General features: G+C 43.6%; 3 protein-coding genes across 3 annotated transcripts; 2 read left to right on the forward strand and 1 right to left on the reverse strand.

Moving 5' to 3' along the window:
- The first annotated feature begins 2715 nt into the window (after positions 1-2715).
- Positions 2716-5228, forward strand: LOC108029709 (protein peanut). Its single transcript, XM_017102184.3, has one exon. It carries the CDS (start codon positions 2921-2923, stop codon positions 4547-4549), a length of 1629 nt encoding a protein of 542 aa, XP_016957673.1. The 5' UTR covers positions 2716-2920; the 3' UTR covers positions 4550-5228.
- Positions 5229-15904: 10676 nt separating this feature from the next.
- LOC108029345 (uncharacterized) lies at positions 15905-18561 on the reverse strand. Its single transcript, XM_017101536.1, is given in 3 exon segments — positions 15905-15958; positions 15960-16132; positions 18531-18561. Coding segments are annotated over 3 exon segments (258 nt in total).
- Positions 18562-21377: 2816 nt separating this feature from the next.
- On the forward strand, positions 21378-23801 carry LOC108029433 (transmembrane protease serine 9). Its single transcript, XM_017101679.3, has 3 exons — positions 21378-21599; positions 21956-22637; positions 23131-23801. Exons 1-3 carry the CDS (start codon positions 21378-21380, stop codon positions 23799-23801), a joined length of 1575 nt encoding a protein of 524 aa, XP_016957168.1.
- The last annotated feature ends 2549 nt before the right edge of the window (positions 23802-26350 follow it).

Below are 26350 nucleotides of genomic sequence, written 5' to 3' on the forward strand. Positions count from 1 at the left end.
CCAAAGATTGCCTCAGCTGCCGACCCCATCCCACTCTCCATCCTCCCGGCTGCATCCCCCGGCACTTCTTCGGGCTATGACAACAATGGATTATGGCCCGGACAATGGTCGGCGCTAAGGAAAACTGACTTTCCAGGGGACGGCGGGGTTTTCCTTCGGCTCCTAGCGGGCCCTAATTGCTGGCAAACGTCTTACATAATATCGAAGGAGATGCGTCTCGGAATGGATTTCGGATGGAGTGTGCCTGATGCGACACAGCTGCCGAGGATCATAAAAACCATGAGGAAGGGTTGCGGGAGATTAAGTGGGATTGTTTATTGTAAAGATTTGCGGTTGCAGCACCGCGGCACTTTTTTAACCCAACCCTAACATCTGTCAAAAAACTTCTTGGATTTTGAAAGTCTGAGAGGAAATTGAGTTTTTCTCCTGAAAGCCAATATGGTCGACTAGCTGTGACGCTTAAACTGTTAATTACCAAAACAACTGTTTTCCTGTTTTTTAATAAATTTTTCGAAATTATTCGAAAACATAAATATCTACATAATTGTTGAATAAAAAAATTAAATTAATTAAATTAAGAATTAAAAAGAACAAGTCCCGTATCTCAACTATGAGTTAACCTAGATTACCAATTCATAATTATTACATTTGAATGTACCTTGAAATACCAGTTTACATTTTACCAGGATATTTTAGCTTTTATAGTTACTGAGATCACAGCGGTTTGCCGTACGTCAGACGGACAGGGCTAAAACGAGTCGACTAGTGATCCTAATCGAGAATATGGAGAAGCATGTATCTCTATCTGCTACAAACTGCGTCGAATCTAGTATATCCTCTACACCCTCTACGGGTGTATAAAAGCAGATCTAGAACCAATTGACAGTCAAATTAGTGTGAATAATGCAGAACTTACCGCAGAGAAGGTGACACTACAGAAATGCTGTGCACGTTCCCCTGAGTTACCTTCCCGTTGCCGCTGACGACAACTGTAAATCTTCCAATAAGTACAGTCATCCCCTAGGGAAAAATCGAGCCACCGCGAGTCATATCAATTCATAAGTGCATAATAATTCCGACAGAGGCTAAAATTAAAACAGGAGTCGCTGCGGGATAATGTGAGAAAAAAACTTTCTCACGATCACCTTGATGTCGCGCAGACGGCGTTTAGTCGAAATCCACGTGCAAAAGGGGGAAGTTCGGTCGGCCGGAGGAAGGAAGGAAGGAAGGAAACCACCACCAAGGCAGGCGGAGTAGGACGTAGGACGCAGGACCCTCCGGTGGTGTTGGTTGGCCTCCCCCTCCCCTCCTCCTCTGCACCGAGGATCGCCAGAAGTGCATGAGAATTTGAATTACAAACAAACAGAGGGCGCACAATCAACGGGCTTTGTCCGTGTGCGTGTGTGCATCGGCATGCGATAGGGAGGAGGGGCAGGAGGGGGAGGGTGCCAGGACGAGGCGTGTGTGGGAACTTTTGACGAGGACACTCGAGCATGAAGCGGGTCAGCCGACAGAAGGCAATTATCCAGCTCCTTTTTATGGCTGTTCCCACACGCCCACAAGAGGCGTTAGCCCGCTAACCGCTCTCCGAGGAGAGTCAAGCGGAATTATGGCAAGCGAGAGTGTGAGAGAGATGCGAAAGCCACGTTCTCAGCCGTACAAAAACAACACCCACGCGAAAGGCGTTACGATTAACGCAGAAAAGAGAGCAGAACTGTCTCTTAACGAGAGAGATAAGCTCAGCTTCTTTTTGCTGCGCTCACGGTCATGCGCAACATTGAAACAAAAGCCAAAACGAAACAGCAATCACAAAAGCAAAGGCGTAGAAGTCAACAGGGGCCAATTCGTATACACTTCTGTACGTGTCATTCGATCGCATAGACGAAAATATTAAAATTTAAAGAAGGCAACACTTAATTCTCTTAGGCTGTGAACCCTTACTTTGTTAAATCAAAATATTTTAAGTTCAATCAATTTGCCAGTATATGTGATACAAGGAAAAGTAATTTTATGAGAGTTGTTTTTATTTAGACATTTTGGAAGATGCCTTTGATTTAAAACGAAAACAAAGTTTTTGAATTGAGCACCAGTTTAGCAGAAATTACTGCAAAAATTGTCATCTTATTGCCAATCTTCATTAAATAATCTCGTTTCTTTCAATAAAGACTATTATTAAGAACTTATGTCGCTGCAGCTCTGTAAAAAACCTATTGATAGCTTTTAATTGTCACTATAAACACCGTTAGAATATAGCAATAAAGCCAGCTTCAAAATTAAATGTTTCATCAATATTTTTCCTAACAAAAATACTTGTAACCCCCTCGTCGCCGCCCCTGCTACAAGGAAAAGTCAAAGTCATCCCGACCAACAGTTTTTTCCTGTGCATATCAGCGGGCGATGGTAATGCGATCCCTGGCCACTCAAGAGCAGTCATTCAGGCCAGAAATCTGGAATCCCAAGTGCGGGGACACATGAATGCATTTCTTTGCCTATTTTTAAACATAACATTCCATTTGCAGTGATAAGGCCACGGAAAACAGTCCTCTTTGCCGTTTGCATGTGCATTGCGTTTCTCTGCGCCCGTGTGTGTGTATGCGTGGTGCCAGCATTACTCATGCGCTCTCTCCCCAAGCGCCGTTTGGTATTTTCCGGGCTCCCTTTCGGTATTTTCCAGGGTCACACTGCGCCGGAGCTGGGCGTTGTTGTTGCTGCCGAGAGCGGAGCAGAAGTATTTAGCGCGTTGCCGCCGACGGTCCTACTGACACAGAAAATGCAAAAAAAGTAAGAGCGAAAAGAGCTGGCGTAGGCGTGACAAAAGCGGTGAAAAAGCAACGGTTTGTGCAAGAAAATTCAAGAACTACAGTGAAGCCAAGCAGCGAACGAATATCGACAGAAAAAGGCCGAATTTGGCGCTATTCCAATGAATAGTCCTCGCTCGAACGCGGTCAATGGCGGCAGCGGCGGCGCCATCTCCGCTCTGCCCAGCACCCTGGCCCAACTGGCTCTGCGCGACAAGCAGCAGGCTGCGTCGGCGTCGGCGTCCTCTGCCACCAACGGCAGCGGCGGCGGCAGCGGCAACGAGTCCTTGGTGGGCGTCGGTGGACGACCGCCCAACCAGCCGCCCAGTGTGCCAGTGGCCGCCAGTGGCAAGCTGGACACCAGCAGCGGAGGCGCCTCCAACGGCGACTCGAACAAACTGACCCACGATCTGCAGGAAAAGGAGCACCAGCAGGCGCAGAAGCCACAGAAGCCACCGCTCCCGGTGCGGCAGAAGCCCATGGAGATCGCCGGCTATGTGGGCTTCGCCAATCTGCCCAACCAGGTCTACCGCAAGGCCGTCAAGCGGGGATTCGAGTTCACCCTGATGGTGGTGGGTGCTAGCGGGCTGGGAAAGTCGACACTGATCAACTCCATGTTCCTGTCGGACATCTACAATGCGGAGCAGTATCCGGGTCCCTCGCTGCGCAAGAAGAAGACGGTGGCGGTGGAGGCCACCAAGGTGATGCTCAAGGAGAACGGGGTCAATCTTACACTCACCGTGGTGGACACACCCGGGTTCGGGGATGCCGTGGACAACAGCAACTGCTGGGTGCCCATCCTCGAGTACGTGGACAGCAAGTACGAGGAGTACCTGACCGCCGAGTCGCGGGTGTACCGCAAGACCATCTCGGACAGCCGGGTGCACTGCTGCCTGTACTTCATAGCGCCATCGGGACACGGACTTCTGCCACTGGACATTGCCTGCATGCAGAGCCTGTCGGACAAGGTGAATCTGGTGCCGGTGATCGCTAAGGCGGACACCATGACGCCCGACGAGGTGCACCTGTTCAAAAAGCAGATCCTCAACGAGATTGCCCAGCACAAGATCAAGATCTACGACTTCCCCGCCACGTTGGAGGACGCGGCCGAGGAGGCGAAGACCACGCAGAATCTGCGCAGCCGAGTGCCATTCGCGGTGGTAGGTGCCAACACCATCATCGAGCAGGACGGAAAGAAGGTGCGGGGAAGGCGCTATCCCTGGGGCCTAGTGGAGGTGGAGAACCTGACGCACTGCGACTTCATAGCGCTGCGCAACATGGTCATACGTACGCACCTGCAGGACCTCAAGGACGTGACGAACAACGTCCACTACGAGAACTACCGCTGCCGGAAGCTTTCCGAACTGGGGTTGGTGGACGGCAAGGCCAGGCTGTCCAACAAGAATCCACTCACCCAGATGGAGGAGGAGAAGCGGGAGCACGAGCAGAAGATGAAGAAAATGGAGGCCGAGATGGAGCAGGTGTTCGACATGAAGGTCAAGGAGAAGATGCAGAAGCTCAGGGACTCGGAGCTAGAGCTGGCGCGGCGCCACGAGGAGCGCAAGAAGGCGCTGGAGCTGCAGATCCGGGAGCTGGAGGAGAAGAGGCGCGAGTTCGAGCGCGAGAAGAAGGAGTGGGAGGACGTCAACCACGTGACGCTGGAGGAGCTCAAGCGCCGCAGTCTGGGGGCGAACAGCAGCACGGACAACGTGGATGGCAAGAAGGAGAAGAAAAAGAAGGGTCTGTTCTAAGTCAACCCGCTCAAAACCCACTTCCTCGCCCTCGTCCCCTTCCCCATATACTTAAGCGCTAATCTCGATCACAAGACAAACGAAAGCAACCCCTAGCGTATCCTACACTTATACCTACCGCATAAAGTAATTCGAAAAGTGCATAAATATCTATTGTTGGGCCCCAGCCGCCCCTCAAGGCTTCTATTCGCACAGCAATCGCCCGCGATGGCGATGCATTTGTTTTCCACATTACCATGCAAGACATATAACACATAGCAGTTGCAGTATTGTACCAATATATATCCACGCATTACTTGACGAGACACATTTGCTAGCCTAATGAATTGAACACGCGAACGAATTAAATCGAGACAGTAACAAACGGTATTTACAAAATACTTAAATATCTTAAAGCTTAAATGAGGTAAAACAAAACGGAAAACTTAAGCAGAAATCACGAGTCGCGGCGAAATTGATCCTAAAATTAATTATAACGAATACCGAACCCATGTATAACGTACGCTATTGATATTGTAATTGTATTTTACCTATTATGCATAATGTCATAAAACACCCGAACACACACACAAGGCAAGCGCAAAGCAGAGGCGGCAACAGCAGCAGAAAACACCAAGAAACAAAATATACTCTTGCATTTTACAAAATAAAGTCTTCTCCTTAGTTTAACTACATAAAACGGAAAGCATTCCGCATTGACTTCATTGTTTACTCAACTGCAGCGGATCGGAGCGATCGACCGGGCGTTCTTCAGATCTGATCTGTGTGGCGCACGTCGGGGAATTAGCACCGTGACGCTGGGTTTTGAAACACGGATTGCCATGCACGAAGCGGGCATTCTCCAACCTGACTAATATTTGGTTACACACATGATGAGTCACTCCGTTGCACAGGAGCATTGGCTTGCGAACGTGGCTTGAGTCAAGCGGATAGTTAAATCACTCGCCGCAAACCATTAAAAGTGCTTACTCCGTCCATTGTTAGACGCTTATTGGACCACTGGAAAATCTCGTGGGGTCTCGAAAGTACAGTGGGTCCTACTCAAAGAGACCATGCTTTTCGTTTTCTAAAGATTCCCTTTACGCCGTTCTTGCCCATATGCGACTCAAGTAATTCCGAAAACCCCGGCACTCCCTATAAGTCAATACATGCATACAATCTCTCGGTTTATGTACACACAGCTGTGGTCAAGTCGTTAGGGAAGGAAGTCAAATCCTAATTTATAAATTATATTTGAGGAGACGGAAAATGTCATCACTATGGTTTTTAAATACGCAAAAATCACTTCTTAACAAGCGGATAGTTAAGGTTTGGTTACATTTTAACTACAACAGTTAAACTCTTTAACCTGAATCAGAGGTAATAAAGATAAAAAGCGGGCTTTCTTTTGCAAAAATTAAGATAATGTCAGATAAGATAAAAAGGTTGCCGGGAAGTAAATATTGGTTATATTTTGTCACATCATTTACGGCTTGCAAAGCCATTATTGTCGGCAGATGCATTCGTCATTAAGTCCACTAGGGAGGTTATTTATCTGATAGATAAAGAGACTAGTTTTTGTTTTATCTTCATTTTTGTGTACCTGTAGGTAACGTGTTGACCTGCCTTGTTTGTGTATGAAAGTATTGCATTTCGCCGGTTCTCCACTTGAAATTGCTTTCTAAATGCCCCAGACACAAGCTTTGTAGAAAGACATGTGTGCATGGATTTTTAATTTATGCACAACAATTAATCCATAACCCAATTGGAAGGCACTCAATTAGAGCCGTATAAAGCGCAAAATGAAAATCCATTGGTGAAAGACGCCGGAGAATATGGGGCGAGAGTGGGCGGGGGGAGAGGCCGTGCTCGGGGGAGGTGCACGGTGGGCGGCAGAGGGGTGGCCACCAAGATGTGCTTGTCTGTGTGGGCCAGCGCTGCCCGTACGAGTGCTCGAGTATGTAAGTCAACAACGTTGACGCAGCACTTAACTCAACTCGAAGCAATTGGCTTGGCGATCAATGAACGCAGCACCAGGGAAGAAGAAGCTCCACTGAGGCGAGCACTGAGCGAAAATGCTACTTATTCCGAGGCCTACTGTTTTACAGGGGGTCACTTTTCTGATAATCACTAACTGAATTAATAAAAGATTGTTTAAAATTTAATTACATATTCAATTTTATTCATGGTTGATACTTATTATTGTTTTAATGAAATATCGTCTTAATTTTGTTTAACCCAAATTTCGTGAAAAACTGCTTACATTTTTTTTAGTTTTTGATGTTTGGAATATCGAAATAGAGCAGCAAGGGAGAAATAATAATTGTAAATTGTAAAAATTACAAAGTGTGTAACAACTTAAAGATTAAACCTACGTTTCCGTCGTGATGATAAGCTAAAGAAAGGTATTAGTTTATATCACTATTTTGGGGAAGGATGTGTTGTTAACACATTATCAGCCTATACAAAATGTAATTTATAGCATATCGGCTGGGAGCTAGTTATCCTTTTTTCGAGTGTACTGGAGTCGTTGCGCCGCTGTGTTGTTTTTAGGACGATGACTCAAGAACACAACATTTGGGAGCGGGAAGGGAGTAAGGGGTAGGTGTGTGAGTGGGGAGCTTATCGGGCTGGAATGAGAGCACAACAGCCCGTTTGTTCTCGCCTGCGGCTGAGCCTCACGCGGCGTCCATCTGGTGAGAGTGTGTGCGTGCGTATGCGGAACACCCTGTTGCCGCGGCTGCTACGCTTGCGGACGGCATTCCTTCACGTCAAACGCGAAAATAACACAAACCAATACCAACCATCAAGAGCCAAACGCTCAAGATTAAAAACAAATGTTGACCGTTTCTAACGAGCCGGCACATCGTAGACAGAGCGCGGGAGAGAAGGAAAGATAGCTAAATAAAGAAAGAGCCCCACTCTCCCACACACCCACATCAGCCTGACACACTTACGTGACTGCGGAAGAGCGCTGCGCCTGCGCCTCGCTCTTAGTTTTACGGTACTATAAAGTGTGATAAATTTCGGACTACTGTGCCACAAGTTAAGTGCCTGGCAGATAAAATATTTTTGAAACAGTCACGAACAACAATTATATTTTTTTATAAATCTAAAAAAATTGTTAAAACATGTGAAATTAAAATACTTTTTAGCCTACACTCTGGGAATCTTATAACCTGTTTAGCTTACACACTATGTTCAATTCATTTATACCCGTTATTCGTACAGTACAAAAGTATGCTAAATTCTTCGGAAAGTACGTAACAGGATGAAGGATGAAGAAGGATTTTTAATTAGAATCACAAGCCGAGTCGATCTAGTTAACTATAAGAGCAAGAGTGTTGGGCCTTACCATGCAGATTTATGGGCTTCTACCCCAGAGGACGTTTTTTTAGCTTTCTTCGAAATGTTTTAACTAACAATCTGCAAACTAATAACTTTTAGGCAAGGGGTAGACGCAAGGGGAGCTGTGTGTAATCTCAGATGCAGAAGATTCTCAGCGTGCATATCTCCATCTCCCTCGCTCTCCGCTTGGCTGAGTAATGGGTACCTCGTAGTCGAGTCCATCGACTAAAGCGTTTTCTTATGTTCCATTTGAGATTTCCTCTTTACAGTCTTAAATTGTTCTTTTACGAGTTCTGACATTTAACATGGCAATGGGAAGTGATTTTTATGGGCTGGTTGGTTCATTGGTTTGTTTGTCTGATTTTCTCCCATTTCCCATTTCCCATTCCACTTCCAACTCCTCCTTCCGCCCCGCATCGACTCAATGTCATACTGATAAGGGCCGCTTTCCGGCTTGTTTTCCCCGTTTGCTTTATGATTACTCCAATACATATTTTCTTGTTTACAATGCAAATAAATTGAGATCGTGCGGGCAAGCGACCGAGACGTTCTATCAGTTTTATGCAACACTTGTGGGAACGCAACATCGTTGATAAAACGCTGGGTCCATAAATTACACGCTGCATACAAACAAGCACTTGTTGAATTTGACACATATTTGTTTGGGAGGCCAGTTCTTAACTATAGACAGTCCTTAAATAGTTTAACGTGAACAGCTAGAACTTTAAAATAAAAACATTTTATTCGACTTTTTTCTTTAAAAAAAGGTTTTTAAGTAATTGATAAGGAGAAGTGTAAGACAATCGATAAAATATCCGAGTGAAGACATAGTTCAAAGGGTTATGGTGGTCCTATATCCTGCTTCTCGATCGGAAGTGATTCCTCCACACATCCGTTTCTCTCTATCCCGATCTATCCGATCGCGTAGCGGTAAAATTAAATTCGCCATTCCCTACTTCCTCACCCACATCCTTGGGACTCTCTGTTTTTAATTCGTTGTCCTTTTTGATTTCCGTTACGCTTGCGCTCGAAGCGTGTACAACATCCGCTCCCTACTTCCCTTCTCGTTCCCGCAAATCTTCCGTTTCGCTTTTGTTGATCATTTTACAGTTGGAATATCTCCTTTGTACCCGCATCCTGGGAATCGCAGCTATTAACAGGTGATTCCGCTATCTGGAAAATCGTTTGCGAAGGTGTGAAAATATATTCCGGACTCGGATGGTTTTGAGGGTGGATTCTGAGCTATTGTTCGAATTGTTCTTGTTCCAAGTGTGGGAAGTACTCTTATTCTCTGGTATTTAATTGAGTTGTTGTTGATATGAAATGAAAAATAATAAAACCATTCAAGGGGTACATAATTACATATTCATGGAGTGCCGAAATTTCATAACACATTTTGAGATTTGATATCTCAGGAACATATTTGATATAATTGGCTGTTTTGTGACACACTTAAGAGTTCTTATCCCCCCTGATGTACAGATTTCTGAGCGCATTTTTGCGTTCTTCTTTATTTTCGGACAGCCATTTATCCCACAATCTGACAGGACACTTGACACATGGTCTCGAGAACACTAACCGCACAATTATGCCTCTTAAACGCTCTCAACAATGCAACGCAACAAAGGACTAGCAGGAAAAAATCAAAACTGAAAGGGCTATTTCGGGTATAATTTCATGTAATTGGGGACAGTTGGCAAAGAGCAGATTTGTGGTCGGCCATCCTGACCCTGGGAACAGATTTCATTGGGCATTGACAGTTGCTTCGGTCGGTTATGCAAACTCAATTTGGGTCACTCACATTTCCAGGGGTCACGAGCGGGAGGGGGCGTCTGTTCGCATCGTGGCAGTTCGTCAAGTGACCTGAATGTAGGTTAGGTGGATGGGATGCTGATGCCTCTGCGGTTTGAGAGTGCAGTGGTGCCGCAGAAGGGGTTATTTGCGTTGGGGCTTAGGATCTATTGTTTTTAATGTTTTGGTCATCGTTTAAAATTTGAATTGCTTTTTACTTTAATTATATACAGTATTTAAATAAAAGTTTGAAAATAGGTACACAGCAGATACGTATATCTAGTTAGTCTTGCCATTTGTATTTGCTCTCCTTGTAAAATGAATTCAAAAGCTGATTTCATAAGCCTTGTCGTAATTTATTTTTATAGTTTTGTGCTATCAGAATTTAGAATGCGTCACTTTGCTTTACTTGGGTGTATCCGGTGTACGATAACTTTTAAAATGTATAGAAGAGTAAACGTTTATCTACACATTAGGAATTTTACTGAGGACTGTATAGCAGAAGAGGGTTATCATTATTTAGGAATATCAAACCGTTTTTTGTAGGACTGCAGTGGGAATCCCTCTTGGAGGACGACGCTGCTTGTGCTGGCCGGCTTTTGTGATGCATCTTGGCTTGTGCCACCCTTTCTCTTTGTGTGCCAGCCTGCGCCATTGAATGCCTCTGCATGCTGAGTGCTGCTCATCCTCCACCTATGTTGAATGTTTTGTCGGAGACCCCGTCCCCAAATCCCCTTCCTAAGACCCCAACCCATCAGCATCCATTCAATCCGACTCTCTGCTCATAATTGATGTTCAAATTGCTGGTGAATGATGCGAGCGGGGCTGAGCAAGAAGCACTTGCCACAGATTTGTGCCTGTCTCGATTGTGACACGTTGGGTCTGCTGCATTATTATTCTTATTGTGAATCGGGCAGATGATGGTTTTGTGTAGCCACATTAAATTGATTTAATTAAGCTGAATTAGACAGGCGGAAATGAGAGGTGAGGGGCGTTTCTGAGTTTTCAGAACGCAGCACACGTGCCAGGAAGTTATCATCTGTCGAGGTGCAGGAAAATACGTTACTTTCGTTAATTTCCCGACTCAACAATGTGCATCCTTCGAATTTACTGGGTCACGCGGCAAGGAGCAAAAAGAGGGTCCCCCCTTCGCCGCCAGGATCCTCATTGAGCCCTGTAATGAGCTCTCTTTCTCTCTCTTCGGGGTTGCAGTTGCACATTGAGCTGCACCGTCGTCCTGTTTGAGTAATTGTTATCGCTGATCCTGAAATGAACGTTACTTTGAGCCCTAGGCCCGGTGTTCTTTTCTTGGCACGCGCCAAAGTTTCCCCCACTCTGTTCTACTTCCAGCAGCTGCTCCTTCTTTTTTACCGAGTCCTGCAGGACATTCTACTGTAATTGAAGTGACAGCCGAGATTCTTTTTAAGCTGATCCCCTGAATCTGTGAAAAAAGGCGCACAGCTAGGTCGCAAATCTGTCAGATTCTGTCACTATGTTTTGGAAATTTTCGAGATTTTGTTTCAATCGAACATATTTTTTGAAAGGTCACTGAAAACTGTCGATCTTCAGTTTTTTTGTCATTACATTGTCACTCACAACTCTGTTCCAAGAAAATTCATCTAATTTTGATTAAGATTATGTAAACTTATTATATAACATTTACTATGATATTTAATATTTTTTTTTAAATAAACCAGAAATACTTTATGTACATACAAACGGGTACTTTATTGGAAGTATTGAAGTATTCAGGCATTTTTTTCATCTTGCACGTTCTCGGTTGCAAAAATTAAAATTCCTACCATTTATTTCGATGATACTTATTTTTTTGTGTTTTATGTATTCACTTTCTAGTGGCCTTAAATTGCAAATAAATTTTAAACGTTTTTTGTACCACTTGACGATATATAGTGGTTATCGCCTGAAAAAAACGAAACTGAAATGTTTATTTCCCAATAGGTTTCTGTGGTCTAGGCAATATTTACTTATGATCAAAACTAGTTTGTTTCTCCATACAACTCGATCCTCAAATGGAAAACCCCTTGATAAAACTCACTCATGTGTGTCACTCGACTCAAGATACAACTCAAAACAGAACTCAACTCATATCCTTGTTGAGGACGGGGCGTGAAATGTCTCAGCCTCGCAATTCCGGCGAACACAGCAGCAGCGCAAAGTTCTCTAACCATTTTCATGGTTGCCAGCAAATTATCTATTCGGGGTTTTCTGGGCCCGGGTTTTTGGTCGAAGCCCGAACAGCGCTGACCACAGCAAGTGTCGCCGATTTGGCCAAAGGACTATCCGTGGAAGAGGAAAAGGAGGAGGAAAGCGGGATCCTTGGCCACTCATAAACACATTATGCATGCCGCCTAGGGGGTGCTCGGCTCACAATTTTGCAGTTTTCGTTGTGAATGTGCAAGAGTGCATATAAAACCATAACGCGTTTTCCTGGAAAAGCGGGGAAAATCAGGTAACGCCCTCGCCTGGTTCTGGCTGTGCCAGTGTTTTGACAATCTCATTTTCTTTGAGGGATTTTTGTAGGCGAACCATAAAGCGATTATGATTGGGAAATATAGTTTTTTGGGCCATTGGGCGAAAAATACGAACTAATTAGGGTTTCTGTTAGAAGAGCTTCGTTCTACACAAATAAAGCATTAATTTAACATATCGCTCAGCCATAACGAATCGAAGGCAGATGCCTGAGGTCAGAGACGCAAGGGATCGGCCGGATCGCATGGCAACTCGTGACCAGGTGTGCGCCAAGTCGTGTGACGACATCACATCGCACAAGCACTATATCTGCGCGGACCATTTTATGCATACGGTATAGGCCAGCCCGCCGTCTTTCAGTAAATCTCCTTAAAAAACGAGCAAAAGTTTGCTGCGCATGCGCAGCTAAGAGTCTCCACCCCTTGGTTACTCGGCTTTGTTTCGAGAAATCTTTTGCGAAATGTACAATCAGGGGGTTGGTTTAAGCACAGAAAAAGGGGGTTCGAGGTAGGGGCAGGAGGTTGCCAGGGGTCGCTGAGGCGCAACGACCTTTCCCTGTTTCAGGGGTTTTTTTTTTTGCTTTTGCAGCTGTTGTTTTTGCTTGAGCGAAAGATTTTCCTCAAGACACCCCAAAACACAGTCTTGGTTGTGTGCAACGCGTGTGAAAGTTCTGTAGTTCCGCTGATTCCGTATTCCTGGCCACGCTTCAGCCATTTTGTTGGATATTCTCTGGCTTTTTGGGTAGCAGACTCGGGATCTGACTGCGGCGCAAAAGGAACTCGTCCTAGGGTGGGGGGAATGTGGCAGAAGCGTGTGCTAAGGGATCTAGGGGAGAAAACAGGGCCGGCTCTCAGTCTGTGCCAACAAAAGAAGTTTGCCAAAGAAATTACAGTTCCTGTGATGCAAGCTAAATGTCGTAAATCTAAGGATTTATTCCAAAACAGCAGGCAGCAAAAAATCCCCATTCATAATTTTGGCATAAACTCGACTGGAGAGGCAAAACCAGATTGGTCACAATTGGTCCAGGGCCGTGCTGCAAAAGACCCCCGATCAATTAGAGCATTTTAAAACATTCTTAAACTTTAAAAATAAAGAAACTGTGTGAATTAAAATGTTGTCTTCTACATGGTCTAGTGTTGCGTGAACCAGGTCTATAGCATGTTATTGCTCAATGGCTGTAAAATATAAATCGTTAATTGAATGAGAATAATTGAAATTGTGGTGTTTAAACCTTCTCTTAAGAGCCAGACGAGAATTTTTTCACAGCTCATTTGCAATTGCAACGTGTATCACCACGTTTTGTTTTCCTAATTATTATTGTGGTGTTTAAACCTTCTCTTAAGAGCCAGACGAGAATTTTTTCACAGCTCGTTTGCAATTGCAACGTGTATCACCACGTTTTGTTTTCCTAATTATTAATTAAAATAGTCCCTAAGTTTACTTCTTGAAGCGGAGGGCTTTACTCTCTTTGTGCATTATGTCAAAAACTTTCGTCTAAGGTTGAATATTCGAACCTTTATAAGACTATTGCTGAATAGTAAAAAGGAAAATAAAAACCACAAGTCAAAATGTTAGTTTGAACAAATAAATAAATAATATTTCAATTTATTATCGTTTTTCGAAAACGAATTATAATGGTCTTTGTATTATATTGACATAATCATCCGATCTTTTCTATAACAGCAGAAAAATACAGTTGTCATATTTTTTAAATTTTATTAGAACTTTTGAAGTTCATATATCAAATTATTTTCAAATATAGTTTGATGAATTCCATAGGAGTCATAAGATATAGTTGCCCGATATAGGTTTCATCCCGATTGCTTTAAAGCTGAGAAACGAATTTGCTAAAAAACGGACGGGGGGATTTGGCTAGATCGACTCGTCTAGTGACGCTGATCAAGATATGTAACTATACAAACTTCTGACTTAAACTATAATAATTGCAATTTACTTTATACCTTGTACAAGGGTATAAAAAAATCTAAGTAAGGGTATAAAACTATCAATATAAAAATATTATTCAGATGAGGACGATGAGTTCTCGTAGAGTAAGAGGGTAACTAGATTCGTCGGAAAATATTTAACAGGTAGAAGGAAGCGTTTTCGACCCCATAAAGTATAAATATTTTTGATCAGGATCACTAGCCGAGTCGATCTAGAAATGTCCGTGTGTCCGTCTGTCCGTATAAACACTAAGATCTCAGAAACTATAAAAGCTAGAACAAGCAGATTCCTGGACTTCCTGCGCAGCGCAACTTTGTTTCAGCGGGTTGGCACGTCCATAACGCCCACAAACGGTTAAAAAGCTTAAATCTGTGTGCCGCCCACATACGGTTTTCTGCTTATATATCTCCGTTTCCCTTTTGCTCCCTTAAGCTGAGTAACGGGTATCTGATAGTCTAGGCACTCGACTATAGCGTTCTTCCGTGCTTTTTTATGAGATTGTTATTATATTTTTGTCTTTTAAGCTTTGAAATAATTAGTTACATTATCCAGCTCAAATAAAATTGGAGTCTTTCCTTCCGTCCAGACAGGCCTTGAGCTGTGCCAGTTCTTGGTTTCCTCATTAATGTCGCTGAGTAGTTACGGCTAAATTGTCGGCCAAGTCAATGTAAAGTCCTGCGACCTTGATGGGAGCGCTAATGGCTTTATAGTTCGCTTCCATTCCCACTCCCACAGCGCGTGTAAATTGTTTGATGCAGTGTCCCCGACACAAGGTTACATTTTATGGTTCGGCAAATTTCCAGAGAGGGAGTTCCGTGTAAGAGCTCGAAAGGATGCGAGGCGCAAAGTTGACGGCAGAACTGCTTGCGAGGAAGGACTGCGGCTCAAAAGGATGCAAGAAAGGATAACTTTATGGGCCGCTTGTAAAGACCGTTTGAGCATTGGACAATATGAGCAATGGGTGATTATTTGTTTTGGTCACAATAACGACGGCGGGTGGCAAGGATAATGCAAGGATATCCTTCTGCATCCCAAGCCATTAGCACTGCGATTAGCGGCTTGTACAAGGGACCTTACGCGGATGGAAGGGCTATGTCAAACTTCCAGGAAAAGAAGGTCCTTTTTCGCGTCTACCCCGCCGTTTTTTACTTTTGCGTAAAAAAGTGCGGCGAGATTTGCGTAAAAAACGTTTGCCAATCGCAGTTCTTCGGATTTTAAAATAAGTCGTTGTTTTCCATTGAGGTAATATGACGTTATTGAAAAGTTTCCAGGAATCCCGAAGACCCTTTAAGCATTTTTAATTTATTTGTTATTCTGCTTAGAAAGGCGTGCTTATATTTGCGCGAAAACGCAGTCTTGGGGTTAGGACAGTCAATCCTGTTTCTGGGAATTAAAAAAAAATGTTTTTTCCGGTTATGCGGCTATGTTATGCAAGCTTGTCTGAAAGATCCTAAACCATTGCGAAGAGTTCTTAGAAAAGGCTAGCCAATAAAAATCATGTGAGTGACGGCAACAATCCAAGAAATCTACCGATAAGCTGACAAAATTTCTTATCAAAATAAGTGAGGGACAATAAACTGTAGCTAATTGAAAACTCCCAGGGAAAACTTGCTAAACTAATTTTCCCAGACTCTTTTTCATCCCCATGTCCTAAACTCAAAAATAAGAAGAAAACAATAAAAAACTGGGGAATTTCTCAGCGCGAAATCCTGAAGGATCAGCAAGGATTCTCCTGGCCTACACTAATCGTTTATTATGATCAACGAGCTGAATCAATAAAATGAAACGAAAATGAAGCGCCTACTTCAGGACATGTCGTCGCCCTGTTCTCGTTCAGGTTCCCATTCGGCTTCCCATCCTCGATCCCATGGCAACCTGTTTCACAGGGTTGGATGTCCTTTTGTGTGAGCGTTGGAGTGTTACCGTTGCCGGCCGTGAGAATCGAATGCACGGAGGGGCACGGCCATAGGGGTAACAGGTTCAGGTCCTGGCCCTGCTGCACAGGTATGCAAAAGTCAAATTTGTTTGCTATGGGAATTTGTCGGAGGTGTCTGGCTTGGGAAAGTCTTTGAGTGCGAGTGCGTGTTGTGCGGTGGGAATTCGCTCAGCTCCTTTTGTGTGGTGTGAATTGCATTGAAACTCTAAAATTGTGGGCGGTGAGATTGTGAGTGATCAGGAAGAGTTAGGGGTTTTAAATGGGCTGCCAGAGAGTTCTTCCGAACCGGAAAGGGATATTCCAGCCGGCGTCAATATGTGGTTGAAGTATCAATATTCTTGGGGATTCTTAGAAATAGCACCAATAGCAAACTAATTTTAAAACAAAAACTATTGAAAACTGCGCCAATAATAATGTTAGAATCTGTAGAAAAAGGTATACAACAATATATAATCTCAAGTTTTTTGACTAAAAAGGATTTTATTTATATTTATTTCCCTTCCCAGTTTACGTACTCAAGCTACATTCTAACACAATTTCGTTTCCACAACCAAATGTTTCCGATTTCTGCTAATTTCCTGTGCCCGCCCCAGGCCGTCGTTTTGAGACATTTCACACAAATTTCGTGCACTTCCTTCCGGTGAGCGGAAGAAAAGGAGCGCATAAGGGCAACCAGCACGCAGAAAGGATATTCTCCGGCCAGACAATAAATAGAAATCTAAATTGCAAAATATGGGCCACTGCCTGTGGGAACCAATTTGATGTGGGCCCACCCTCGCAACTTCGATAAGATCGTCGGCCGAAGGAGGTGCTGAGAAAATCTCGTTTGTTGTGGCAGGGCAGAGGGTTCCTTTGTTCGCCTGAGAGAAACATTTCGCTTGTTTGTGTTCCGAAACAGGTTAATAGGTATTTAGCACAGAGATCAGTCTGCATTAGGGCTATGGCCGGGTGCAATATATAGAGTGGGTGGTCAGCTATCTATCATATGGAATCCATTTGCGAGGGAATGGAGAATGTTTGCTGTCCCACAAATCAGAGGACTACTTGAAATCGCTTCTATTTCATTTGCATTTGAGTACAAGCAATTAGGCTGAGGACTCTGGGAAAAGAGATAATGAAAAACAAGAGAGAAAACGAACTAATGAAATAAAATAAAATGGTAATTTGATACGCGCACACTTATGGAGTGCGTTTGTGAAGGACTCGCAGGTAGTCCTTCGGGCTCGGAGAGTCCTTTGTCTGAGCTCACATTGGCGCATCGAATGGCAATGCAAGCAAACAGATCCTTGGCCCCGAAGATCGATCGTTGTCCCTGGGGAGCGTTAATTAGATTTGCACCGAGCGGTCCTGATCAAAGGTTCATTGGTCAGTGGAAACTCCGGAAAAATCTCAGACATACACCTGTGGGAAAGGACCCCACGCAGCCAGAACTACATGCACTTGCTCACATCTCTCTCAGCAGGACGTTCCATTGATTGACCTTTCCTCTTCCATTTAATTTCCATTGTTATTTGCAGTTCCTTTTATTAATTTGAAGTGCCCGCTCTTCATGCAACTGTTGCGCTTCGTTACATTCCTTCCTTCCGGAAGGATAGCTGACCCGTTGGCTCCTATTGTGCTGGTCCGGGCACTTCCTGTGGGTCACTTGGAACCCTGTGGCCAAACAATCTATTGTTAATTAATTGTGCTGGTCAAGCAAAACGCCTGGGAAGAGGAAGTGGCGGTGGATGCCAGGTTATCATTGAAGGAGTCAAGGATATCAATGTGCTGGTACTTCACATTCATCATGAGGGATGGCAACTATGTCTAGGGCACACATGATTATCACAAGAGAAAGTTGAAGGAATTATAAATACGGTTTTCTTTTTAAAAGATTTCACATTGAACTTTCTAAGGTCAAACCGTACGAAAAATTTAATGTTTTTGTGATTTTTTTCATGACGACACAATGTATTTATTCAATGAATGGTACGTTGAAGTATGACATTCGAAAAATGTCCTATCCAATTTTTACAAAAGAATAGTTAAAATGTAATTGCGGTGCCCATCCTAACTCGGCGCTGGATCATAAGAAATCCGAAATCCACGTTCATTCGATAGATAATAGTTAGCCCCAGGTAACGCTGTCAAATATTCGTCAAATGCTGTGTAAATCGAAAATCCGGCAGATATAAAAATACTCATAGCTTCGACATTTTTGTTAATTGACTTAAAATTTTTACAGAATATTCTTGTGTCTTATTGTTCCCTACCCCTCTTTTAATTCCCTACCCCTCTCTTAAATTCTAGCTTAATTTCGGGTAATGCTGGAGGCTTCAAATGAAGCCATTTAAAGTCCAAGAATTTTAAAAGATGGTTTGGGTCCAGGCTTGGACTATTCTACATGAACGTCTAAGTCGAAGTCGAAGAAGTTACAAGTCAAAATGCTAACCAGTATTCTACGCGACGGCTGGCGCCCTACATGGGCTATCGACAGTACTTCCCTCTTACGTATGTTTGCTTGGTAGTGCCTGAGCGCCATCTGGGTGTCGCATTTCTTATTTGGCAGATAGTTCTACATTTAACCGCAAGATGGCAAAAGCCATAAATAATTACTAATTGTTAGTTCCAAATTATTTTTGAGATATCGTAATATTGGGTTTGATAACATTTTTTGTTTAATTTGCTGCGTGCAAATCACACCCTCTATCGCACTCCCCTTAGCTGAGGAGCGGAATCATAGAGTCAAGACCATCGAGTATAGTATTTTCCATTATTTATTCTTTCGTTTATAGAGAACTATTCCGTCAAATTAAAAGCAATGTATGTAATAAATTTAGTACAAACTTTAAAAATAAAAAAAGAGAAAATTATACGCCGAAATAAAAATCGAAGTTATACATTGTAGTATACCCCTTTTACTTTACGAGCAGCGGCTATAAACATTTTTCACCTACTAAACATCAGATGTTTTAAAACTACGTTTAATTTCGAAACAAGGTGAAACAATATTTTCGACTATAAGATACAATTTACACTGTTTCGAATGAAATTAAATTAAGGGGCATTTCGATTAAAACACACCACCAATGCTACTTATGGTGAACAATTACTGCCTACGCTATGAACATTATTTTCCATATTCTTGTATTCTGTATACGCAGAGCGATTGATATACATAGTATTAAATTTAAAAATGTTTCTTATAGTTAACTTTTTAACATTTTGTTAAAATACAAAATTTGTTTGAATTGACAATCCTTTGTGGTACTTAAAACATTAATTTTAAAATAAACAAGAAAGGAAGAAGTTTGTAACTTTTAAATTTTTATTCAATTAATAAAAAGTGGTTTTAGTTCTAAAATTAAACTTTTGGATTATATAATTATTAAAAATGATTGAAAATCAAAAAAAGTAAAATCTTTTTCGAAGTGGTTGGAGTATAAAAACTTTAAAAGTAGTTAAATAGAGATCAAACGATTCTGCAAAAAAAATTTAAAAAGTTAAAATTTTGATTTTGGTTTCAAAACTTTTTGATTTATCATATTTTTGAAACTCATTAATTAAGATGGGAAAGTTGAAGAGCCGATATAATAGACACAGTGAAAACGTTTTTAAGGCCAATGTGTTATTAATGTTTTGGTGGCTATCCCTTCAGGTTTAAAATACATTAGCTTAGTAAAATTTTAAGAAGTTCTCGTGTCACTGGTTTCTATGTAACAAATTTCAAAATTCAAATGGTCACATTTTTAATCATCCTCCGCTCTCACTGGACGACCCTTTCAAGGGTGCACCAACCTTCACTCACATGTGTCATCATCCCACTGCGCAAAAAGAAGTCCTACAACTGTCGCTTATGCGGTGACCCTATGGAACTCACACTCATGGACTCTCGATCCCCCTGTTATATGTTTTTTATTGTGCCAGAAGGTCTTTGCTGCTCCTTCGAAACTCATTTTAATTCGTTTTTATTTCTTTTTAATTTTTATTACATTTTCGTATATTAGCTTTGACTTTGCTTTAGTTGTATCCACTTTGAATTATTTGCTGTTTGTTTTCCCCGCTCGCTCTTTGGGCCAAAAATGAAAAAAGGAAATGGAAAACAGCATCAGCTTTTTTCACCAGCATTGTTCCGCTGACTGCTGGGTGGAGGAGGGACCTGGACGGCTAGGACCCTCTGGTGGTCGGTCTCCGGTCCGGTTTTGTAGTTATTGTCCAACGTTGACTGTTTACGCCGAATGCTCTGCGCCACGTCGCGATCCGCGGAGTAGGAAATTAAAAATGGCGAAATAAAGTTAAATTTTTTATGGCTTGTGCAAATAAGTCACCGGCAGGCGTCTAGTGGGGTTGGTAGAGTCCGCGGAGCTGCCGAGGAAAATCCCGGCCAGCAGCCGATGGGCCCCGCGTGTAGCTCATCGCTTGTTAAGCAAGAAAATAATATTAGCATTAAGCGTTTGTCTCTGCGCCTCTGACAGACACGGCGCCATCCATCGTCCCTCCCAAGTTTCCCTCTTTTTTCTGATATTTATTTTACAAAATGGGCGACAAACTTGCCGGTTTCGGCTTCATTTTTTCGCTATCCTCTTCTTGTAGTTTGTGTGCTCTCCCCTTTTTGCTCATATGGAGCACATCCAATTAAGCAGCTCTGAAAGTGGTCTAAAAAATGAGTTCTGCCGGGAGTGGTCGGGTGGCATGGCGGGTGCGAAATGGTCGACTTTAAAGAGATCTCGGGGAATCGGAGTTAATGACTGTGTGAGAGGCTTTCAGGTGACATGGGGTGAAACTGAAAATAAAGCAATTACTGTAAAAACTAAAAGTAAATATTTCAGGAAATCGGTTTTACATAAATTATGAATGTTTCTTTCCTGGTTAGGTGAGAAAAGATTCTTAAAAATATATGTATGCTGTGCTATCTTCAAATATATTTTAAACCATTTTCAGATTTATTCGATTGAAACGATAGTGAGACTCAAGCCAGTGTTTCACCTAAGACCTACCCCAACAGGTGATGAAGTTCTGTGTATGGTCACTTCCACCTACCGATTTCGAAGTGGTCCACTTTTCAAAACCAGTTTTCGATTGACACACTTGCACTTTCTTTCAATTAGCCGCCAAAGACGCTCGTGTGCCGGCCGCCGTCTTTTCTATTCGGTGGTAACAATTTGGGATTTCTTCGGCCCCTAATTAGCTCGTATTAAGACAGGAACAGGGCGTGGGTGCCAGAAGAGGTGTTGAGAGACTCGCCTGGCGATGTAGGCAGATCGCGTGATGGCTCGGGTGTTGGCTCCGTCATTCTTAAGAGGCTGTCTGCGGCGGAGCTGGTTCAGTACCGGGTTGGACCTCGTTGCGACCGTGATCATGTGGATTTGGCTGCTGCTTCTGCCACTTTTAAATGCGTTCTCTACCCAAGCCATTTTCGAACAGTGCAACCACCAGGTGAAACTGCAGTCGGGGCAGAAACTGCTCATCAACTCGCCCTATTACCCGGCCCTGTATCCTGTGGGCACTTCCTGTCGCTACGCCGTGGAGGCTCCCAAGGATCAGGTGCTGCAGTTCAAGTGTGAGCTGCAACTGCAGACGGTGAGAAAATTGAGTAAATACATAACAGTGATGCCCGCAATTTATTTAAAAGCATGCGGCAAAGCTAAATGTTGCTGCTAAAGAAGTTATAGTAGGTTTGAAGTTTCGGTTTTTTGTCAGAATGTGACGTCACCGAATAGATTTGTATTCTTATTTGCAAGCTATTTCATAGCTGGAAGTTTGTAACGCGATTTCCGCCATAAAGCCTTACATCAACAGATAGCTTCAACCTTACTTAAAAAATATATATGGTTATCGTTTCTTTATCTTGAATACATTTAGCAGGCATATAAATTTAAATTGAAAAAGTTTACTGTGGAACATCTTTCATCACTGGCTTGCTTGATTTCCCGCAGCTTTCCACGGATTCCAAATGCCGCACGGAGGTGTTTCACTTCAATTCCGAGGGCGACGAGGTGTTAACAAGTTCCGAATACTTTTGTGGCAGCGGAAAATTCGAGCGCAAAAGTTTTCTCAATCGTGCGGTGATTTCGTACATTTCCAATGGACATTCGGAGCCGCCCTCGACCGTCAAGTTAAAGGATAAACTCTCGGCGGGAACTGCTACGAGTACAACTACCGAGGCAACACAAGGTGTTTCAGTTGAGGAGCAGGACGAGGGTGAGCAGGAGGAGCCCGAGGAGGACCTCAGCGACGAGGTGCTGCACGTGTTGCAGGATGTGGGCGTCAGTGATGCCCTGGCCTATGTGGCCTCCCTACTTTACGACGACGAAGAGTCCAGAAAGTCTGGTACCATTTACCTCGACGCATTGCCAATTCGCAGCAGCTCAAAGACTTCCGTGAAACGTGCTCGGATTGTTTCCAGCGACCCGCTGGCCCCATCCACACCAGCTGGGCCCAGAGGAGGACGCTTCTCCTGCCTGGTGGAGGCCTTCCTGCCCACGTGCAGCTGCGGCTGGAGCCGCCTTCCCCGAATAGCCAGTCCCACCAACGAGGAGGCCTTCCTGCACGAGTTCCCGCCAATGGCCGGTGTCCTGACCAAGAAGCACGGAAAGGTCTTCTGCGGCGCTGCGATCAGTGAGTATGCGGGAAAAATAACGGGGACCAGGGAGCAAAGTAATCAAGTAATGAAGTACCATGTCGATAATTTCTTTAAGTCTAGGAAGCGGAACCGGATTTACTTTAGAATACTGCTTTGCATAGGCGTAGTTTTTTTTATTGAAAAGAAAAAAGAAAAAGGAAATTTTTATGATATAAGCCAACCGTTCTAATTTTAAATCATTCAAATGAAACACAACACTAAAACATTATGAAGAAATCCATTTATTGATATTCTTTGAATTTGTTTATACTTTATATTAAAATCTCATTTAATTTAATTTTTTAAAAATTGTTTTGACTACTAAATGTTAAATGCATCTTGTCAAAAGGAGTCTCTAATCGTATCTGAGATACCTTTTAACGTTTGATGTGTTTTCTTAAAGGTAACAGCTCTAAATGGTATGGTAGCGACTCTTTGACTTAAAGTAAGCTGCTCTGTTAATGATTTTCCCTTCAACTATTGCTGCAGTTCATCACCATTACTTGCTGTCGGCGGCCCACTGTTTTCTTGGCCCCGAGACTGGCAGCGCTGCCAGGCTGCGAGTGGTGGTGGGCGAGCATGACTTGGCCAACTCCTTCGAAACGTTCGCCACTCGCCGCTACGACCTGGACGCCCTGATCCTGCACGAGGACTTCAGCCAGGCGAACGGACACCCGAAGAATGATATCGCGCTGCTGAGGACGCGAACGGCGATCGTGTGGAGCCGGCATGTGGGTCCCGCCTGCCTGCCACTGCACCCGGCTGAGGACGGCAGAAAAGTACCGCTGGCGGGTCACCAGGTGGTTGCCGCCGGGTGGGGCACTACATCCTACGGCGGCCCGCAGACCAACCGCCTGCTGAAGGCCACTTTGGATGTGATTGACGGCCAGCAGTGCAGGCAGACCTTAACTTCGGCCGGCGGAGTACCGCCACCGGCCCACACCTTCTGCACCTACACGCCCGGGCGGGACACCTGCCAGTACGATTCGGGCGGAGCCCTATACGAACGGATCAACGGGCGCCTGGTGGCCGTGGGCATCGTCAGCTTTGGCCAGGGCTGCGCCTCGCAGCAGCCATCGGTCAACACTCGCGTCGCCTCCTTCATCAAGTGGATTCGGAGCAAAAGCCCCGAGGTGGCCTATTGTCCTGGCAGAACATAAGACCAACCACTTCTCTGATTTATGAACTCATAGCAAGGCAAGGAAAGTTTTGTAAAGATATTCAAAAACCGCACTTGATTAATGGGTGATCATGTGGTTGTAAGAGAGAGATCTTTAATGTTATTATTTTAAATTGTGGTTTGTCGTTGTAAAAATATTGAATATTCAATAAACTACATGTATACCTTAATAATAGTGCATACAAAATGTAAGTGGAAAAAAGAATTCTGACACTTTCTATATTTATTTAAGAACGAATTTCTGATTTTTAACTACTTAAATATATCCAAACAACTTTCCGTTTGGAAGCAACTCAAATTTAGTTTACTTTTTGAACAATTTCTTTAAAATGTTTGAGAAAAGCAAATACTAAAACCAAATTTGACTTGATTCAAGCACGTTGCGTGTTCCTATATGGGCATTCTTCCCATTTCCAATTCCGGCATGTCGAGCCACTTACCACTCATAAGTGGGTGTCAAGATTGTCGCTTCGCCTGAACGCGTTTGGCATCAATATATCAGCACTGGCAGGTGGAGTCCCCTGCGCTCGGCTGTCAATCATGCATACGAATGGGAACGCCTGGCTGGAGCTCTATGTCCTCCGCCTGAGGCATCGCAATTAAGCGCAAATGTCAACTAATTAACCTCAGGGGCGATTGCGATTGCCTGCAAGCCATAACCCTTACCCAGCAGAGGGCCTGTCAATAAAATTCTTTTCAGCTGCTTTGTTTTTACAGCCAGCCTGAATCTTCCTTTCAAATAAATAATTAAACGTTTCGCATAACAGATGAAGCCCGCTTTTAGGCTTAAAGGCAATGCGGATCTCGTCTGGCGGGTGCATCTTTTTATTCGCTTTTCTGGAGGACCTGGACCTGTTTTTTGTCTAACCCGGCACTGGCGTTGCACTTTTTCAATGCTCCACCCTCGCCGAGTTCTGTGTAGATATACATATCTGTCTAGCTAAGCTCGCCTGCATTTCCTAGTTGTTGCAATGTATTGGCCGTGTTGGCGTGTGTTTGTTTTGCAGTTTTGCTGTTTTGGGCACCGTTCTCGGGGCCTTGCAAGCCTGTTGTTCAATTTACGTAAAACGCGGCCAGAACAGAGCAAACCAACGTCAACTGCAGTCGGTGGCATCAAGTGTTGGCTGGGATTGGCGGCTCCGCATAGAAATGGGCGGTGGTGCGTGGGGAGGGTGGTTGCCGTACTCTGGTGGCACTAATTGAAAAGCAGCAGCCACTAACAGCAGTCGTCGCTAAGGGCCGTCGAGGGATTGGGTTTGGAGAACGATGCTACAGTAAAAATGTAATAACTTTGATTACACCGGAGGAGGTAGCCCAAGTTACTGTTCGCCATTGGAAAATCTTTACGAATTTCAGACCACAGAAAGTCTCAGGATTGTATTGCCCCAAAAAGGGTATCACACAAATAGCCAGGGTTTTCAAATCACTTTTAAACGTACTTTTAGGTGTCTCAAGGTATGCAACAATATATTTGATTTTCAAAATTAGAATAGATTTCTTTAGAAAGCCGAATATGCTTTATTTGTTGCGTATTTTAAAAGCGTAGAGTGACATTTTGAAGATTTTTTACTTTGTCAGGAAAATAGTTCAAATTTGTTTACTTAAAGCTAATCTTTGTTTGAATCGATAAGATGTGTTCATTTTAATGTTGGTCCTTACAGTCAAAATCATTAAACCACTTGAACTATCCTGCGGTTCCTCACTGTACGAAGAAAGCCAATGCGCACAACGCTTTTTACTCCGTGCTTTTTTTCTGGCAATTTCCTTTGCGTACTTTTGTGCTGCATTTGATTACAAAATGGCGGCGCTGTCCCGGCTGCTCCTGCAGGACCTGCTGCGGCTGCAACAGGAGCCGTTGCAGTCGTAATGCAGCCTAAACATTGCGTTTAGTTTTCGTTTTGCTGCAGCTAGAACTGCTGAAATCGCCTGGACTTTGACTATTCATTAGCGTGTGTGCTTGTGGGGCTGTGTATCTGTGGGGCGGGATGATGGCCGGAAAACTCTAACAAGCTCAAAAAGCAATTTGCGAGGGGTCGGCTAAAAAATTGGCAAAAATATCGACGTGCCGGCTCATGCAATTGACGTTTTGCGGGTGTGTGGGAGAAGGATTTTCGCGGACTAGGGATTGGGGCCTGTTACATAAAACCACGCGTTGCACAAAAGCCGCCAAATCGTCGTCGCTCAAAAGCGCCAGCAATGAAAACACAAAATGGCCGACCCGTATGCAAGTCCGAGCTGTTCCATTAAACTATTTCAACCTTCAAAATTGAGATAAAGTAAGGAAATCTGTTTTCTACAAAGTGTTTGTATACCAATCGACACTACAGATCTAGAACCTTCTATAAAAATTGTTCCAGGATTCGAAGAGAAATTAGTTTTCGGAATCGCTTTCCAATTATTTGGCTTACCCTCAAAAGTAAATTCGGTTTGTGGTCAGAAATTAGTACATATAGCAGTTTTTTTAGCGCATAGCTCCTGTACACACGACTGGGCCAATTAAATCCATTTACATCACAAAAATCGAATGCG

This window comes from Drosophila biarmipes, chromosome 2R (genome assembly GCF_025231255.1).
Source record: "Drosophila biarmipes strain raj3 chromosome 2R, RU_DBia_V1.1, whole genome shotgun sequence".
NCBI lineage: Eukaryota > Metazoa > Arthropoda > Insecta > Diptera > Drosophilidae > Drosophila > Drosophila biarmipes.

Coding starts and splice junctions, on each gene's coding strand:
- LOC108029433 (XM_017101679.3), top strand. CDS start 21,378: ATGTGGATTTGGCTGCTGCTTCTGCCACTTTTAAATGCGTTCTCTACC. Junction 21,600..21,955: donor GTGAGCTGCAACTGCAGACG/GTGAGAAAATTG, acceptor GATTTCCCGCAG/CTTTCCACGGATTCCAAATG. Junction 22,638..23,130: donor CTTCTGCGGCGCTGCGATCA/GTGAGTATGCGG, acceptor CTATTGCTGCAG/TTCATCACCATTACTTGCTG.
- LOC108029709 (XM_017102184.3), top strand. CDS start 2,921: ATGAATAGTCCTCGCTCGAACGCGGTCAATGGCGGCAGCGGCGGCGCC.